The sequence below is a fragment of the Mytilus californianus genome, unplaced genomic scaffold (genome assembly GCF_021869535.1).
Source record: "Mytilus californianus isolate M0D057914Y unplaced genomic scaffold, xbMytCali1.0.p SCAF_5, whole genome shotgun sequence".
Classification (NCBI taxonomy): domain Eukaryota; kingdom Metazoa; phylum Mollusca; class Bivalvia; order Mytilida; family Mytilidae; genus Mytilus; species Mytilus californianus.
The window spans coordinates 107281792-107299853 of NW_026262701.1; the positions used below are offsets into that span (position 1 = coordinate 107281792).

The 18062-nt window shown below is 32.7% G+C and overlaps 3 protein-coding genes across 14 annotated transcripts in view; 2 read left to right on the plus strand and 1 right to left on the minus strand.

Annotated features, from left to right (window-relative positions):
* Positions 1-18062, minus strand: part of LOC127700504 (uncharacterized protein YfbL-like) — a 323855-nt gene that overhangs the window by 139628 nt on the left and 166165 nt on the right. The gene's annotated exons all lie outside the window — the stretch shown is intronic.
* Positions 1-18062, plus strand: part of LOC127700500 (uncharacterized) — a 245133-nt gene that overhangs the window by 37800 nt on the left and 189271 nt on the right. The gene's annotated exons all lie outside the window — the stretch shown is intronic.
* Positions 1-18062, plus strand: part of LOC127700502 (uncharacterized) — a 108034-nt gene that overhangs the window by 13052 nt on the left and 76920 nt on the right. For 2 of the 5 annotated variants that reach the window (XM_052204001.1, XM_052204003.1), the window contains exons 5-8: positions 323-454; positions 2828-3036; positions 5221-5515; positions 5808-5957. The exons of 1 other annotated variant lie outside the window; for it this stretch is intronic. In XM_052204001.1, coding sequence (XP_052059961.1) covers positions 323-454; positions 2828-3036; positions 5221-5515; positions 5808-5957 — 786 coding nt within the window. Of the gene's footprint in view, positions 1-322; positions 455-2827; positions 3037-5220; positions 5516-5807; positions 5958-6856; positions 9798-18062 lie in introns of those variants that run through there. 2 more of the 5 variants (XR_007981605.1, XM_052204002.1) reach the window with 2 other exon arrangements.

The window sequence follows — 18062 nt, forward strand, 5'->3', positions numbered from 1 at the left end:
CCGATAAAACAATATTCAAAGATCTAATTACAGTGTTAAATTGGTAACCTTTAAGTTTAACTAAAGAATCGATAAGGTAACTCGGATAGTATCTAAATTTACGGGCTCGGTAAGCAACATAACCGTAAAAATTAGGAGGTGCTATCCCGTTTGCAATAAGAGTTTTTGCATTAAATACAGGTTCAAATTGTTTTACAAAGATATTTAACAATAATTCCTGTTGAAGTAAAATATTTGGTTATGCATATCTCATGGCGACGGCTTGGCAAACGCCCATATATTCAAATAGTCTAACTCATTAATACTATTCATATTTCCAAAGGAGTTGATGATAATGGAGCAGGGGTTGCAGCCATGTTAGAAGTTGTAAGACAATTGACTGATATGGATAGAAATGGTGTCAAAAGGAAGAATACTCTCATTTTTGTAGCGTTTGATTTAGAAGAATATGGATGTATGTTTACATTATGTGTTCAGTCTATGTAAACTAAAACCAGTGTAATATAGGTTTTTTTTTCTAATTGTAAAGAGTTGTGTCCCTTATTCTTAAGCAAGACCATTTAAATCACATGTCGGTAACAGATATTATCAACAACCTGGCTAAATATTGCCTTAAAGCACCTATCAAATTGAGAAATGCAAGTCTTATATTTAGAGGTCTTTCATTCTAAAGGTGTTTTATAAGTTAGATATCTTAATTATATTTCATTGAGTCAAACTGTTCGAAATTTGAATCAAATATCAACAAGTTGTTTAGATTTACTTTATTTTCTTTAAAGGCACAGTCTTAGATAGTTATTTTGTCAGAATCCTCATTGGGGAAAACGGCTTAGGTAATCAGTAAAGTAAGCTGAAATTTATAGATCACTCTATTCAATAATCACCTCGTCAGGGTTTGAGTTCAGTTTCGGTCGTTTGCAAAGAGGTAACAAAAATATCGATATTCAATATGTTAATATCAGTAGGTCTTTGAAGGTTTACGGATTATTTATATTTTCCGTCTCTACAATAATACAAAATTCGTCAATAGAATACTGTAAAATGGGTTGGGGTTATTTTTTGGCGGAGTCGAAATTTCACGATTCTAGTGCAAAACATATTCGCGAAGTTTTATTTTCACGTTTTTCTGTCGATAATCTTCCTTAAGGATTACAATTATGCAATCGGATATTTCGCAATATAATCTTTATCGCGAGATTAGCAAATTAACCCCTTCGCAAATATTTCCCATCTTACAGTATTTTACTGCCTGATGACAAAGTTAATTGTATGCATCATGTATGCATTTTCATATATCATTTCTCAAAATATGGGTTCAAAACCAAATAAAGGGTATTTTGAAGAAAGATATGTTGAAGGGCAATGAACTGAAAATAACACATACAAAATAACTTAAGAAATCATGTGAACTGGGAGGATAAACTTGTATTGTGGCACGATTGCCAATGTGACAACTATCCACGAGAGACCAAATGACATGGACGTAAGCAACTATAATAGTTCATCGTGCGCCATTCAACAATGAGCAAAATCCAAACCGTAGTAAGCTATCGAAGGCCCAAAACTAAACTAAACTGTAAAAAAATTCAAACTAGAAACTGAGTAAACCATTGGCTGATTACTGTTAACACTATAAACGAAAAACAAATATGACAGACAGAAACCAACGACAACTACTGTATAACAGGCACATACAAATGGATCAAATATGTTTGTTAGCGCTCAGTCCTTCCATAACCTTTGACAGCGGTGTAACAGCACAAAATCAGAACAAACTGTAATCACAGTACTGAAGTACTGAACATCGAATGACCGCAAGTTCTTGTGGATGATTAAAAGCGCTTGTCACAGAAAAAAATCACATCTCTATACCTGAAACTGAGGTTAATGTACAGAGATATATTTTTTTCTGAGACAAGTTCGTGCGTGGATGATGAATAAATGACAGGAAATTCAACCTCACCGTAATAACTATTATATTGTAGTGATACAAATCAGTATACACTGGTTTGTTGTTATATATTATATTAATATAACAGTTACATATATATATAATTTTCATCCATTTGTATATCATTCTTTTATACTATTCTAATAATAGTGCAGTGCAAGTGCATGGTGGACACTCTTCTGTAAAAATTTGATTTTTCTAAAAGATTGGATATGAGAAGGCATTCATATTTTCTCGCAAAAACAATTACAGAGTTACCGGTCCTTGCCGGGATTCTTGAGATATTCTTCCGCATGCTTTAACACATTTTTTTCGGAACGTGTGCATAGATATTATCAATGATTTTTTACTTATATATATCTGTATATATATCTAACGACAAAACATTTTCATATTATTAATTTATGTTCTAAACAAAAATATTTTTATCAGTGTTCATTGAAGAGATGTATTTATAACAAACGATAAGGAATGTTAGTTTGCGCTCGTTAATATCCGCGTATTTATCATGTTTATAGATCGGTTACAAACCCAAAACGAAAGTTACGTAATGGAAATCTAGGCGATATCAATACATCGGAATGTCCTCACGATCATCGCGATGTCAAAATCAGTTCAAAAGTGCACGAAGAACTCTAAACAACTTACAAAAAGACAAAAGACACAAAGTACGGATCTTTGAATACTAGGTCAAAGATTACAATCAATAAATAAATCATGTTTCCCAGACTAACATTTCAGAAATGTTATCTCGTGAAGACTCGAAATTAATTACTTTATAATGTCAAGTAATGTTGAAACAAAAAGATGTTACATATAACTGCTGTAATGCTTTAGGGAATGGCAGGAATCAAATTGCTTTCTTTTTTACCGCAGCTTGCTACCAATTGATGGGTTGCAAACTGCCTCAAGTCCCACTGGCTGGAAGCCGACATTTTCTTCAGACATGGCTACCCGCATGGTTAAGAATAAATTATGGCAATGCAATACCACCAGGGATGCATGGAGTAATTATTTTGGACACTATGATGGAATATAATACTTCGGCTAGATCTCAGATGATTCCACCACTAATAATAGACGCGGTATGCTATATCAATTACTTCTATACAGGAAATAAAATCCCTTTCAATTGAACAAAACATTTAAGATATTTACAATTACTACTATTTAAATTATTATTCATCTTGTTTATCTGTTCAATGAACAAAAATTAAGAAAAAACCGAACTGGTAGCTTGACATATGATCTACATAAATGCAGGTAAATTAAACGTAAAACTTGTTAAACCCCGTTTTTTTTTACTCTCTTTTGATATCTTCGAAAAGAGGAGCGCTTATGTTCTTGCGTACCTTTAAAATAACCAAGTCCAGTTTCGCAACACCAAATCTTATTTTTAACAGGTAAATAATTAATGTAAACATGAAGCTTTTCGATGAAAAAAGAGAGATTTGATATAAGATTTACGGATAACATTAATTATCAAATATTTTGAACAGTACTATAGACAACAGCAACCACCAAAATATGACTCCTCCAAAAAAAAAATAGATGTACAGAGACAAGCAACAACGAAAAAATACATTGTTTAGATAACCTGACTTGGTACAGGCACAAAATATAATTTATAATTTTGTTACGAAATGCTTTTCTCATAATTTAAACAGACAAGACCGTTAAAACATTATTTTTTTAAACATCAATACTAGGATTTACTTGTACTAATATACATAGTGTATTCAATGATCATATTGTTAGATAAATCAATCGTTCTTTGATCCCTTCTGAAGCTATATTCAAAGAAAAATCCAAGTTGATGAGGCCTAAAAATTGCCCATGATAGAATCATCTAATAAATAGATAGATATATTGTCGATTTTATATGTAATTGATACGTTATTGCCATACAAAGCCTAACTTCTATATTTTAACTCAATTTATATTTAAGAATTGCCCAAGACTTGTGAAGTGTAAAGGATGGAGAAGTAAAATATTTATTAAACTATTGCAAAAGGGAACGACTTGATTGTATGTACTCTTACAGATCTTTGGAGTTTTTTTAATATCCACATCTGATTTACTTTCATAGCAACTCAGTAGCCCTGGTTTGATTGCTGATAGATTTTTTTTTCACCTGGTGCCTTTATTCGACTTATGGCTTTTAATTGCTTTTTATGGTGTCTTCCCACGCTAATAGGTAATATGGAAAGAGGTTTAGTGGATCATTTGACAGATCTTGCAATTCATGCTTGTTTGTTTAATGAAACTTGTGTTATAATATATCCAGTTAAGTGAGGGCAGATTTCTTTTGTCATGTTTGGTTGAATTGCCAAAGGAAAAATAAACTAAACCTATTTTTGTCCAGAATTTCTTCTGTATTAAGTGTCTTTGGAGTATATGTTGGGTTCCAAAGAGAGTTTTCAATACCTATCTCCTTTATCGGTTCATATGCATGTAATGTGAATTACTCCTATACACTATACTGTTTGGTATACTATGCGAGGACCATAACATATGTGTCATAAAGGTCTAGCAAGATGTAAGTCCTTGAAGATGCATAATGCATAATTGATAATATAGCTGTAAATCTAGAGCATTAAAAATCTTTCAAAACATGGATACGTCTTTCATAAATTAGTTAAAACCTTTTACTAAATCTAAATTAAAAAAAACTTTGGACCTTGACTTTAAAGCGATTTGCTTAGTTTTGATATACCGACAATCAACTATAGATTTATATTACCACTGGGAATTTTTCAAAACTTTTATGCTGTTATATATTTATTAATATTAAAACTAAAGAGCCTAGATAAGTTTGTATTTAGCTACGTCATGATAATTTGGCAAAGAAATAAAGAAGGCTTACGAATAATACTAAAATAGACTGAAACTAACCGTTTCAAAGGTTGTATCATTCAGATTCAGTAGAAACAGTAGCTTTCGAGTATTCGATTTGTATATAACCTTGTATACATATAAAAATGAGAAGATGTGGTATGATTGCCAAATAGACAACTTAACATCAGAGTTCAAATGACGTGGATATAAGCAATTATAGGTCACCAAGCGTACGGCCTTCAACAATGAGAAAAATCTATTTCGTATAGTCAGCTTTAATAGGCCCCGACATAGAAAATTGTGAAACAGTTGAAACAAGAAAACTAACGGCCTAATACAATTTACGAAAAACAAATATTACTTGTTTTGATGTTTCCATGACAATAACCGTTCTGTATTGTACAGTCTTCATTAATCTAAATATTTTTCAGTTTAAAACAGCATTTCCAGAAACGTATGATAGTATAGCTTCTGACAATTTCCGAGGAGACTTTCTTAATTTGATATACCGGCAACCAACTAACGATTCATACTTAGCTGCCGAATTTCTTTCGTCTTGGAGAGGTCTGGGGAAAGCAAAATATGAAATAGAATCTCTTCCTCTATCGTTTCTAAAGTTCAGCACTTTACCATCTGACGACAAAAACGTCCTCATTGACTTCATGCGAAGTGATCATGGTAATTTCTGGGAAAATGGTTATCCAGCCATCTGGTTGACGGACTCGGGTAACTTCAAACATTTATTACACATTATAACAGCTCCAGACATTTTGTTGTTGTATCTCCTTTTATTCATAATGTTTATCAATTATAATCCCTATTATTTGTCCTCATAATGAACTTGGTACACTATGATATATGAAATGCAAAAAATAAAATTCAACAACTCTTTTTAAGTCAGCTCAAGAAATTTTGAAGATGTTAATTTCAACTTATAGTGAAAATATTTAACGTTGAAAAGTTCTGTTAAGAAAATGAAAAATGTAAAATTCTAACTGCCATTTCAATTTATTTGCAGCCAATTTCCGAGGTGATATGATACAATGTTATCATCATGAATGTGATAATCTACAAGTCATGCTGACCGATGAAAATATCAATTTCCTTGGAAAAACTGCTGATGCTATCGTAAAGACGATGCATAAACTTTCAGAACCATCGGGATCTGGTTTGTAAATTTACTATAACTTCAATATCGAGTTTCGCATTTATACATGATTCATGTATCACTTGGTTCCTTTTGGATTTGGAACGTCTTATCAGTACGCTTATCAGTACGAATTTAGGAATGTTTAATGCAATATTCTGATGAACACAACCTTCATTCTAAAATGTGTCAATTCGACATGAACAATCTATACTACTTTTAATGTCATTTTAGTCATACATCAATATGTGAGTTCTTTCTTTAAGTAGGAAGCTACGAAGTTGACAATGAAACTTTTTGAACAGATACATAATAGACAAAATAAAATCACTAAAATAAATTGATAATACTAAACAAAATGATAGACTGAATACTTACTACTGCGTTATGACCTCAGGTATATAAAGGTTAGTTTCAAATAAATTGGATAAATGCAATTTTAAAGTTGCGTTGGAAATCTGAAGAAAAGTTAGCGTGTCACATAATTTTTCAATTCAGTCCTTAAAGCATCCTTTGAACAACATTTTCGGTCTGTAATTAACTTTTGGATAAAGATTTTTAAGGACAATTTGGGAAATGAAAACACCTTAGAAAGATTGGTGGGTTTGAGGCACTTTTCTGGAATCTCCTTCATCTGGAACGCTCAAGCCCGAAACTTCAAAGGCAAATGATAGATAAATACTTTGGAAAATACTTTTGTGTTGTTTTTGATATACGAAATACGAATGATGCTTATAAAAACATATTTTGATATTTGATTGACATCAACAAATCAAATGATTTGGAGGTTTTCCAAAATGTATCAAAATCAATGATACTGCAAGTTATTTCTAAAATTGAACTATTGAATTGTATAAAATATTATGTCGTTGTATTGTCTAATTCGTTTTGCTTCGTCAAATGTTAAAATATACTTTTAGGAACAGCAGATTCTTCCTATAAAACTAGCAGTGCAGGTGGCATTTTTGGAATAATAATAGCAGTTATAGTATTACAGATTCTTTAATTGTGGCATGCATAATATGGAGGAGAAATAAATCAAATAATGAACAGAAGAGTTCAAATGAATTTGAAAACCACTCTTATGGAAACAAATAATAAGACAGATAGAGGAACGTGTGTCCGGGAAAAACTTTGTATTCTTTAGCAACCCTGTGAATGATTACGCGTTCCTATGAACTAACGTTTCACATATATTAAACCCCTATATTTATGTTTACAGCTTGGCTGGGTGTGGTATAATTGATTTATCATATAAATTATATAATACCTTTTTAAGAGGGCAAGTTTTTATAACCTCAATATGTGAGAGCAATAATTAGTTTAATCAGTGATTTAGTCTTTTAAATGAACGCATGTTATTGAGAGTCATGAGAGAAAGATAAAGGTTTTTGGCTTCTTAAAACTCTTCGGCATGCGTGTGTGTTCAAGATTGTGTCTTGGTACATGGTAAAACAAACTATGCAAATTAGTTTTCACTTTTCATCAAATATTATGTGTATATATGTAATTAACTGTTATGCATATTCGTTGATCCTTTCAAATATGCATACTACGTGGAATATTTGGCATATGATTTCTGCATTACACCATGAGTCTAGAAAATATTGTGAAAGAAAAAAAACAAGACAATTATTTTTTTTATACTCATATTTATCATTCAATGCGCAACATTTGCAAGTAATCAAATCAAACAATATGTGACTCTAAATTATGACAAAAGATTTCCATTGACAATCATATAATATTGTTTTCTTTTTTTGCAAAACTTCAGCAAAAACCATATAGTCGTCACAGTGGGGGAAGAAAATTGCACGGGTTTTTTTTATTCGGGAGACAGCCAAGCAGACCTCCGCCATTCGAAAAAATAATATGTTACTGGGTGTAAGGTTAACACACGTTACTACATAAAGCTTCCACTTCAAGATTTGGTCAAGAAAATGTTCTATATGTACATTAGATTTGGTTAAGAAAATGTTCTATATGTATATAATAGATAAATCTTCAAAATTTCAGCCATAAAGGTCAGGCAATAACAAAAACCAGGAAAATAATAAAAACGACATATGCACCCAAACATTTTCCTTAGAATGGTGGAGCTCTAAGTAAATCGATCTAAACTGTCAAATAACAGCGATTAAAACTGATCATTAGTGCAGTTGTTGCGTATGCACCTCATATATAGTTTTACCTCTCGGAAAGTTTAGAAGCAATAAAACAAAAAAGCTCGTACAAAATGAACTACATAAAACTGGAAGTGAGACCAGGTCTTACAGTCTAAAACATTTCGAGTACGATTATCGAACTCATTCAGAAATCAACCAATCAAAGTACTGGATTTGGTGTTTCGAACAGAAATGTTGTACTCCAAGTACGGAGTAAAGTTTTATGACTGAAAAGCCAGGTACTCTGGAAGGGTCAGTATCTTCTGAAGTTCACTTTATTTGTTTTTGACTAAACATTTAAAAAAAACATGTCGAGCTCCACAACATAAATATATAAACAATACAACAAATAAAGTTTTATCAAAAAACCTAAATGTTCAAACTTGATACAGGCATTCGAATGTTTAATGGTATTTTCAAGAAGCTCTTAACCTTATCAACTGTTAACGGAACCAATGAAAAGACACGTATACGTCAGCAAAAATCAAGTTAGACCAAAGTATCAACATATCAACAAAACAAACGTAGACTCAAATTACAATTGCAGATATTGGAAGATAGATAAGACTAATATATCTGTTAATAAAAATTAGTAAACTGATTTGGGTGTTAAATGGTCATTATGAACTTAACAACATCTGAAGATTTTGAACCTTATAACGTTAAGTCTTCTTATGAGCTTATGTTAATTTTCCGATTTTTTTTTCTCTTTGGATATTCAGTACCGTTCAGTAATATGGCTTGCAGTCAATCCAGTTCTGTTAAGTAGTTATTTAGAGTATTCAGTATGTTGCTATTTCTGATGAAGGTAAAACCAGAATAGCACTTCGCACGCATGAAATTTATAAAGTGTTGTTTTCATTTTTTGTACAGGTAAAAAGCAACTTCTAAACATTCTGAACATAGACTGAACAGATCTTAAATATCTGCAAGCGAATTGTCTCAACAGTTACTGTTCTGACTTTACCGCAGTGGATAAGTCTGATAATTCACTGAAAATGATTAAATAATTCATTGTTTAGCCTTATTAGAACGTGGAAAAGTCTGATAATTCACTGAAAATGATTAGATAATTCATTGTTTAGCCTTTAAAGAACGTAGATAAGTCTGATAATTCACTGAAAATGATTAAATAATTCATTGTTTAGTCTTTTAATAGCAGTTCACATCAAAATGATCGTTTCAGTTACAAATTGGTTTACTAGTGAGAAGCTAAACTATAGCACGAAATTAAGATTGTTCAAAACAATTTGAATGAAATGTTTGCGATTAAATCAACCTGAAACCGGAAATATTCGGGGGGAAGCCAGTATTTGTCAGCAATATTTGATTCGTTACAGTTATTATTAGTTAATCAAATCGAACCAACAATATCATCATTTCTATATCCTTTCATCTTTTTTTCTGGTGGGGATGATACACATAGAAAATGTCAATAAAATGATCCCTATGTCTAATGTTGAATTATTTTAGAGAGAAAAGAAATATGTTGAATTCTAAAAGTTTTAAGGCCTTTGTATCGTTGCTTTAATTTTGAATTTGACGTTTATCCGACATCTTCTTTTATTGATAATTGTCATGTATGTGTTATGCATATGTGTGTGTAAGGAAAAAAATAAAACAAATGTATCAAATGTTACACCGATTTAAATAAAATCGGGAAACACCAATCTCTAAATAAAAGATAGAAAAATACTTTACTTTGTTAATTGGTTGAACAATTGCATGATGACTACCTTGATTTTATAGACGATTTTAAGTTGTGCATAAACATGGTTTTATTGTCCTTTTAATTTTGATAACGATGCATATACACATATACATGTACATTCATGGTCCTACAATCTGTCGATACCTATATTTTTGCATTACACAAGGTCATGTCTTTCCCTGACTATTAATGACGTCTTTACATTAAATCCATTGGATGTTGGATGTGTACTGATTTATATGTTTGTCTAAGATACATGACCTTTTATTCGTTATGGTTGACTTTGAACTAACAAAGATAAAATATTTAACCTCGCCACATTCTATATGTGCCTGTCCCAAGTCAGGAGCCTGTCATTGAGTTGTTGTCGGTTTTTGCTGTTTATCATATTTGTTTTTCGTTGATTGTTTTGTATAGTTTGTTCTTGTGATATTCTGTTGTACCATACAATGTCCCAGGTTTTGGGGGAGGGTGGGGCGCTCGATGACATATGTAACCTCACCACTTCTGTATGTGCCTGCCCCAAGTCAGGAGCCTGTAATTCAGTGCTTGTCGTTTGTTGTTGTATATTATATTTTCGTTTATTGTTTTGTACTAAATCAGGCCGTTTGTTTTCTCGTTTGAATTGTTTTACATTTGTCATTTCGGGGCCTTTTTGAGGATGTTAAATTTGATGTATGCCTTTCTGTGCTTCTCCGTTACATTTGTTTGTTGTTATAGTGATTAAGATGATAACACAATGTTAACTGCTGTACCCCTATTTTTGACATTTTTACCTATTGTGTCTGTTTGTTTTGTTCACGCATCGTTGTCAATATAGTGGAATTTGATGCGACTGTCATACAAGTGAGAGGTTTAGCTAGCTATAAAACCAAGTTCAATCCACCATTTTCTACATAAGAAAATGCCTGTACCAAGTCAGGAATATGACAGTTGTTATCGAACTAGAGATAAAGGATACTACAGATACAGTTAAGTCTGCCTCATATCTTGACTTACATCTAGAAATTGACAATGAGGGTCGGTTGAAAACAAAACTTTACGACAAAAGGGATGATTTCAGCTTCCCAATTGTGAAGTTTCCTTTTCTATGTAGCAACATTCCAGCAGCGCCAACATACGGAGTATATATCTCCCAATTGATACGATATTCCCGGGCTTGTATTTCCTATCATGATTTCCTTGATAGAGGATTGCTGCTCACAAGGAAGCTATTAAACCAAGAGTTCCAAATGGTGAAGTTGAAATAATCCCTTCGTAAATTTTACGGCCGGGATCAGGAGTTGGTTGACCGTTATAGAATAACCGTTTCATAGATGATATCGGATATGTTCCTTATGTCGTAACTACAATACCCTCCCCTTTTCACGAATGTGACCTACCGAATTAGACTATTTACCGGATTTGTAATAACATAAGCAACACGACGGGTGCCACATGTGGAGCAGGATCTGCTTACCCTTCCGGAGCACCTGATTCACCCCCAGGTTTTGGTGGAGTTCGTGTTGCTTAGTCTTAGGTTTTCTATGTTGTGTCATCTGTACTATTGTTTGTCTGTTTGTCTTTTTATTTTTGGCCATGGCGTTGTCAGTTTGTTTTCGATCTATGAGTTTGACTGTCCCTCTGGTATCTTTCGTTCCTCTTTTATCCTTTCGTTTGATGTGTTTGAGCTTTTAATTTTGCCATTTGATTAGGGACTTTCCTTTTTGAATTTTCCTCGGAGTTCAGTATTTTTGTGATTTTACTTTTTAAAGCTTTTTATGAGGTAAGGATTTTGCTCATTGTTGAAGGCTGCACGGTGACCTTTAGTTGCTTACTTCTACGTCATTTGGTCTCTGGTGGAGAATTGTTTCATTGGCAATCATACTACGTGTTCATATTTTATACAGCAAAGTATTTTTTATAGAAGCTATGGTGTAACTAAAAAACGGAGACCCCCTCAACGACACATTAGATTATTCAGGACCCTTTTTGGACAGACATGATTACAGTAGTCATAAGTATGGGTTTGTCCAGACAATTGGATGCATCAATATTCCACTGGATAACGTGAAAAATAGCCCCACCTCTGATAATTTGGCTAGCCGGACAAATAGTCCCAGTGCTACATCAAGTAGTAACATTTATGATATATTATAATATCAAGCATATTTATACATTTTACAGATCATTGACAAATAAAAAAATGGTTAGGATAAGATGTTGCTTTTCTCGACAGGGTGTTACGACGACCATTTTTGTTACTAAAAAATACATACTATTAATTTGTTTGAGAAGGTTATGTTTTAACAATTTTATTCCATGGGAAAAGAAATTATGTGTAACAGAGACAGACATTAAAATTGTATTTTTGGACATCTGTCGAATTAAGCTTCTAGAATATATTTCTTTAATAGAAAATTTTATTTTACCTTAATGCGTTGAAAAATATGTTTATTGCTAATTTTCAAAACAGATTGAAATATTTAACACTATTTTTGTCCATATTCTGATTGTCAAATATTTTCATAGGCATTGAATATAATTAAACAATGCACAATCAGGTTTTAAAAATCGTCGTAAGGAGTAAAGGTCGACTGTAGGCACAAGTCTAAATGCTTCGATCAATGCTGCATCACGCTGTGCTTTAACTTCGCTTATATTTTGTACACTTGAAATAGCATTTTTGACTGCGACAAATAATTCTTTTTTGTCATGTGACTTTCAGTATATTCTGCATCGAATAGAAATTGTTTATGTATCGAGATCAGACCTCTTATCTGCATTTCTCTCCATGTGCGCATAGTTGCATTGTAAAATGAAACACAGCGTTCAAGTTTCTTTCGCAAATTGAACAAACGTTGACTTTGAAATATAGCTCTTGATTCTGTTGTTTCAGACTCAAAATCACTAAATGTTATGTTTGTGCCGTGTTGAATATTCAAATAAGCCAACAAAAACAAAATATCTTCTTTAAACGATTCAAATTTTCCGATGAAGTCGTATGAAATTTGACATGGCCGACAGTGTTCGTATAAAGGTGTGTAATGGCGATCAAGATTTAGACCCTGTTTTTCGGATTTAATCATATACTTTACAAACTCTGGAAACAAGACATCATGACCACATGACAAAGAATGATTATCAACGTCATCTCTAGTTTTTGCAAGCACCGATCATCCTGTTACATCCCAGTAAACATTGTTAGGTGCAAAAAGTTTATCAACATATCCCGACAGTACTCGAGAGTAAGGTTCACGAACAAACATAATCTTGTCAGTATTTTCCATAATTGAATTTAAGTAGGACAATTTCCATTCATTTTCGTCAAACGCATACTTTTCTGTGATAACTTTCTAAGTAGATCCTGGATGAATTTTGTTCCAATCTTCTGAATTTGGCAGTAAAATAAATTATGTTGTTCGTCGATCAAAATATTGAACTTGAAATCTGTATCCGTAGATTTACCTTTAAAGCCATCAGTGCTATTTAGACATTTTTCTTGTAAATGATTGATCCGCTTCTTATATTTTTCTTTAATTGAACTGCGACACTTCTGAAATTGAAGAAACCAAAACTATTATTCTCTCTGTAACATTTGAAGTACAGTCAGGCATAACACGGATTTTCCTTTTTTTCCTTTGTGAATCGAAAATATTCAACATGAATAGTACACCCATTTGTAAAGAAGGACAACAAAATAAAAACAATAATGAAATAACCTTTTGTTAGAATAATACATGATTGATACCTATATCACCGCCTTTTTTTAAATTACAAATGTACACCTGTTTTTGTCCATTTAAAGAGTCCCACATGTGCCGTGAAGGGTTGTTCCACCTACAAACACTTCCACGACGATGGTTGTATTCTTAATGAATATAGCAGCATACACGGAGTACAAAATTACTATTTCAACAAATCATAGTCTGGAATGTATATTAAGGGGGGAAATACGCATCAAAAAGCAATGAAATTACTATAGATAATTGGCAAGTAAAAAGGTACGGCAAATGTCTGATATATTAGTTTAACTTAAAGGGTCAAAATCAGAAAGTTGACGAAACCTAGTGTAAAATAAAAATAATATTTTCTGTATGAATTTTGGAAAAACATTGGACACCAATACTCAACTCCGAAAAAAAACAAAGATCTACAAAGTGACAAACAACAACATTCATCACATGACTTGGTGAAGACACAAAACATTGTGAGATTAAACCAGGTGTTAAAGTTTACATATGAAGCTGTAAAGTTGACAATTTAACTGAGATTTTCTTTAAATGTCGTGAAATGAATTCATTGGCAATATGTCCCTACAACTCAATATCGTTATCAAAAAATACACCAAAGCTTCCCCATCGGTTTCACTGCAATTGAAGCGCATTTTTGTATTAACTTCGGTTGGTTCCGTAATTTACATATTCTGAACAATTCCCAAATTGAAAAAAATACTGGACGGTGACCAGTGTAAGACTGAACCCCCCATACAACTTCCATTAAGAAGAATAATACAAAATTCGATACTTTTGCTTGCAGTTATTTACATTTATTAAGGCAATAACACAATTTAAGCTCCAACACATTACAAGAAAAAATAAAACTTGAGTAGGATGATTTCAAAAACAAAAAGAAGTTAAATTGTATGTAATGGGAAGGAGAAGCAATTCATGACTGTCATATAAAAAAGAAGATGTGGTATGATTGCCAATGAGACAACTCTCCACAAGAGACCAAATGACACAGAAATTAACAACTATAGGTCACCATACAGCCTTCAACAATGAGCAAAGACCATACCGCATAGTCAGCTATAAAAGGCCCCGAAATGACAAATGTAAAACAATTCAAACGAGAAAACTAACGGCCTAATTTAAGTACAAAATAATGAACGAAAAACAAATATGTAACACAGCAACAAACGACAACCACTGCATTACAGGATCCTGACTTGGGACAGGCAGATACAGAATGTATATACTTGTTTCATGAAAGAAATCTGTGCAATTATAATCATGAAGACGAAATAGTAAAATCGTGGAAAAACCCGAATGAAACATATCATTGTTGTCTATGAAAAAGATAATTTTACAACGATCAAACAAGAAATGAATATCAGAGTGAGGTGTTGTAACTTATATCATTTGGACAAAAGATTCCTTTATATATGACAAATGTAAGTCTTAATAGTATACAGATTTAAATCTGAAGTTCAGAATGCAAACTTTAAAGAGAAACATTTAATTGCCATAAAGATTATCCTTAAACCAATACTAATTTAGATGATGGTTCAGGTAAGAAGAAACTTAAATAATTCTCGATAATTGATAAACTTTTTTGATCGTAGATATTTCCCCAACTGCTACAGATGTTTTTCCTTGTGTTTTTTTTTACTGAATAGAGTATTGAACACTAGGTGATGTAACATTTGTTGACTTTAAAAAGATCACAATTAAATGATATTGCAAAAAGCTCTTCCTTTGAGTATATATGAATAAAGGGAGATTAGGGGTTAACAATAAGATGAAAAGAAGTAAAAGAAAGACAACAAAACGACAGCACAGGTTCTTGAACATTAGAAAAAAACAACTCATTCGTTCGTTCAGCTTTAATCGCCACGGATCTACATTATTTGTGACAGAAGTCAACAGGGATTCCTTATAATCTGCAATCAAGCCGATATTTCTAAATGGACAAATAATAAAAAATAATGACACCCTTGACGAGATAAAACTAATAAGGAGATGTATCAACTTGTAACAGTGTACCTTGTATCTTAATTCTAGCTTGCATGCTTTGGTTTGTATCCTTGTATCTTTGAACCTTGTAGCTTGTATGCTCAGGTTTCTTTTCTTGTATATTGTGACTTGTATCCTCAGGCTTGTATCCTCGGGCTTATACACAGGGAAATTTCACTCGTGTGAATTTCACTTGAATTTTTAACTCAAACGAGGTGATACGTGAAACTCACATGCACTGATTTCGCGTTCGTTTCACGTGAATCTCACGTGAATTTTCAAAATAAAGTTATTCAAATTTAATCTAAGTTTTCCAATCTAATTAAAATCATGAAAAATACATTTTCTTTTGTAAAATTCACGTGGAAATTTTCACGGGAGATTCAAGTGAATCTCAATTCACGTGAAATTCACTTGTAACTTGTATCATGAGGATTGTATACTTGTATATTGTAACTTGTATCCTCGGGCTGGTGTCCTCAAGCGTATATTTTCAGGATTGAATCATTGTATCTTATATACTCAGGCTTGTAACTTGATATTTGTATCCTAAAGCTTGTATCATTGTATCATCAGGCTTGTATCCTTGTATTTTGTAACTTGTATACTCAGGCTACTATCCTTGTTTTTTGTAACTTGTATCCTCGGACATGTATCCTCTGGCTTGTATCTTTGTAGTTTGTTACCTGTCTTCTCGGGTTTGTATCCTTGTATTTTGTAACTTGTATCCTCATAAAATTAAGAATGGAAATGGGGAATATGTCAAAGAGACAACAACCCGACCAAAGAACAGACAACAGCCGAAGGCCACCAATGGGTCTCCAATGCAGCGAGAAAATCCCACATCCGGAGGTGGTCCTCAGCTGGCCCCTAACTAAAATTGTGTGCTAGTTCAGTGAAAATGGACATCACACTAAACTCTAAAACATATAAATGAATTTAAATTAAAAAACGTACTAGACTAACAAAGGCCAGAGGCTCCTGACTTGGGACAGGCGCAAAAATGCGGCGGGGTTAAACATGTTTTGTGGGATCTCAATCCTCCCCCTATACATCTAGCCAATGTAGAATAAAGAAACACATAGTAATACGCACAGTTTAAAAGAAGTCCGAGTCCGATGTCAGAATAGGTAACAAAAGAAACTAAGCAGAATGACAATGATACATAAATGAACAAAGGACTACTAGCAGTTACTGATATGCCAGCTCCAGACCTCAATTAAACTGATTGAAAGATTATGTCTTCATCATATGAAAATCAAGTACAATCCCTCCCGTTAGGGGTCAAGTATCATACCATCATAAAATATATGAGAAGAACATAACCCGTATCATGCCAACAACTGGTTTTAGAATAAATGTTTTTATTTCCGATGCAAAGCCCTATGAGTGAATCAATATTAATACCAAAATATGCAATCCTTCATGACTTGACAACAGTATCGTAACTATATCCTTTCCGAATAAGTCTGTTTAAAGGTTTGGTTAGCTTTTGAGGTGAATGCCGACATTTTTGTGCTTTGTAAAGAATATTACCATAAAATATTGGATGTGAAATACCTGAACATATAAGATGTCTGCATGTTGATTTATATTTACGAATGATGTCCTTGTACCGACGATAAAATTTAGTAAATGTTTTGCCTAGTTTGTGATATCGAAAACCCTGGTATAATAATTTTTCAGTAATAGAGAGATTTCTTTCGTTGAAATCAAATACGTTGTTACACAAGCGAATCGAACAAGTTGAGATATATAAACACCATAAGATGGCGACAAGGGAATGTCACCACCTAAAAATGGATAATTAACAATAGGAAATGAAAAATCATCTCTTTTATCATAAATTTTGGTATTAAGCTTCCCGTTAAAGATAAAAGATATCAAGATCCAGCAAAGGGCAGTGTTCACTGTTAGTATTAGCTTTATTTAAAGTCAGTTCGGCAGGATAAATCTCTTTAGTGTACATACTAAAGTCGTCATTATTGAGAGCCAATATATCATCTAAATATCTAAAAGTGTTATTAAATTTTTGAATCAGATGTTGTTTCGATGGGTCTTTGCTGATTTTAGTCATAAATTGTAACTCATAACAATACAGAAACAGGTCCGCAATAAGTGGTGCACAGTTAGTCCCCATGAGAATTCCGATAACCTGACGATATACGGAATCTCCATAGCGAACCAAAATGTTGTCTAGTAAAAATTTAAGGGCAGTTATAGTATCAAAGCAGGTCCAATTCACATAGTTCTTTTGTTTGTTGTTACTAAAAAATGACCTGAAAGAGTTTGAACATATATATTCGCATTCCGACTTTTTAAATGCCCATTTAATCAGGTGTGTGAATTTTTTCTTAATAAGATTATGAGGCAACGTGGTATATAGAGTAGAAAAATCAAAACTTTGAACAGATTCAAAATCACCAATATAAGCATGCTCCATGCATGTATCCTTATTCTTGTATCCTTGTAGCTTGTAACTTGTATCCTCAGGCATGTATAATCAGACTTGTATCGTTATATTTTGTTACTT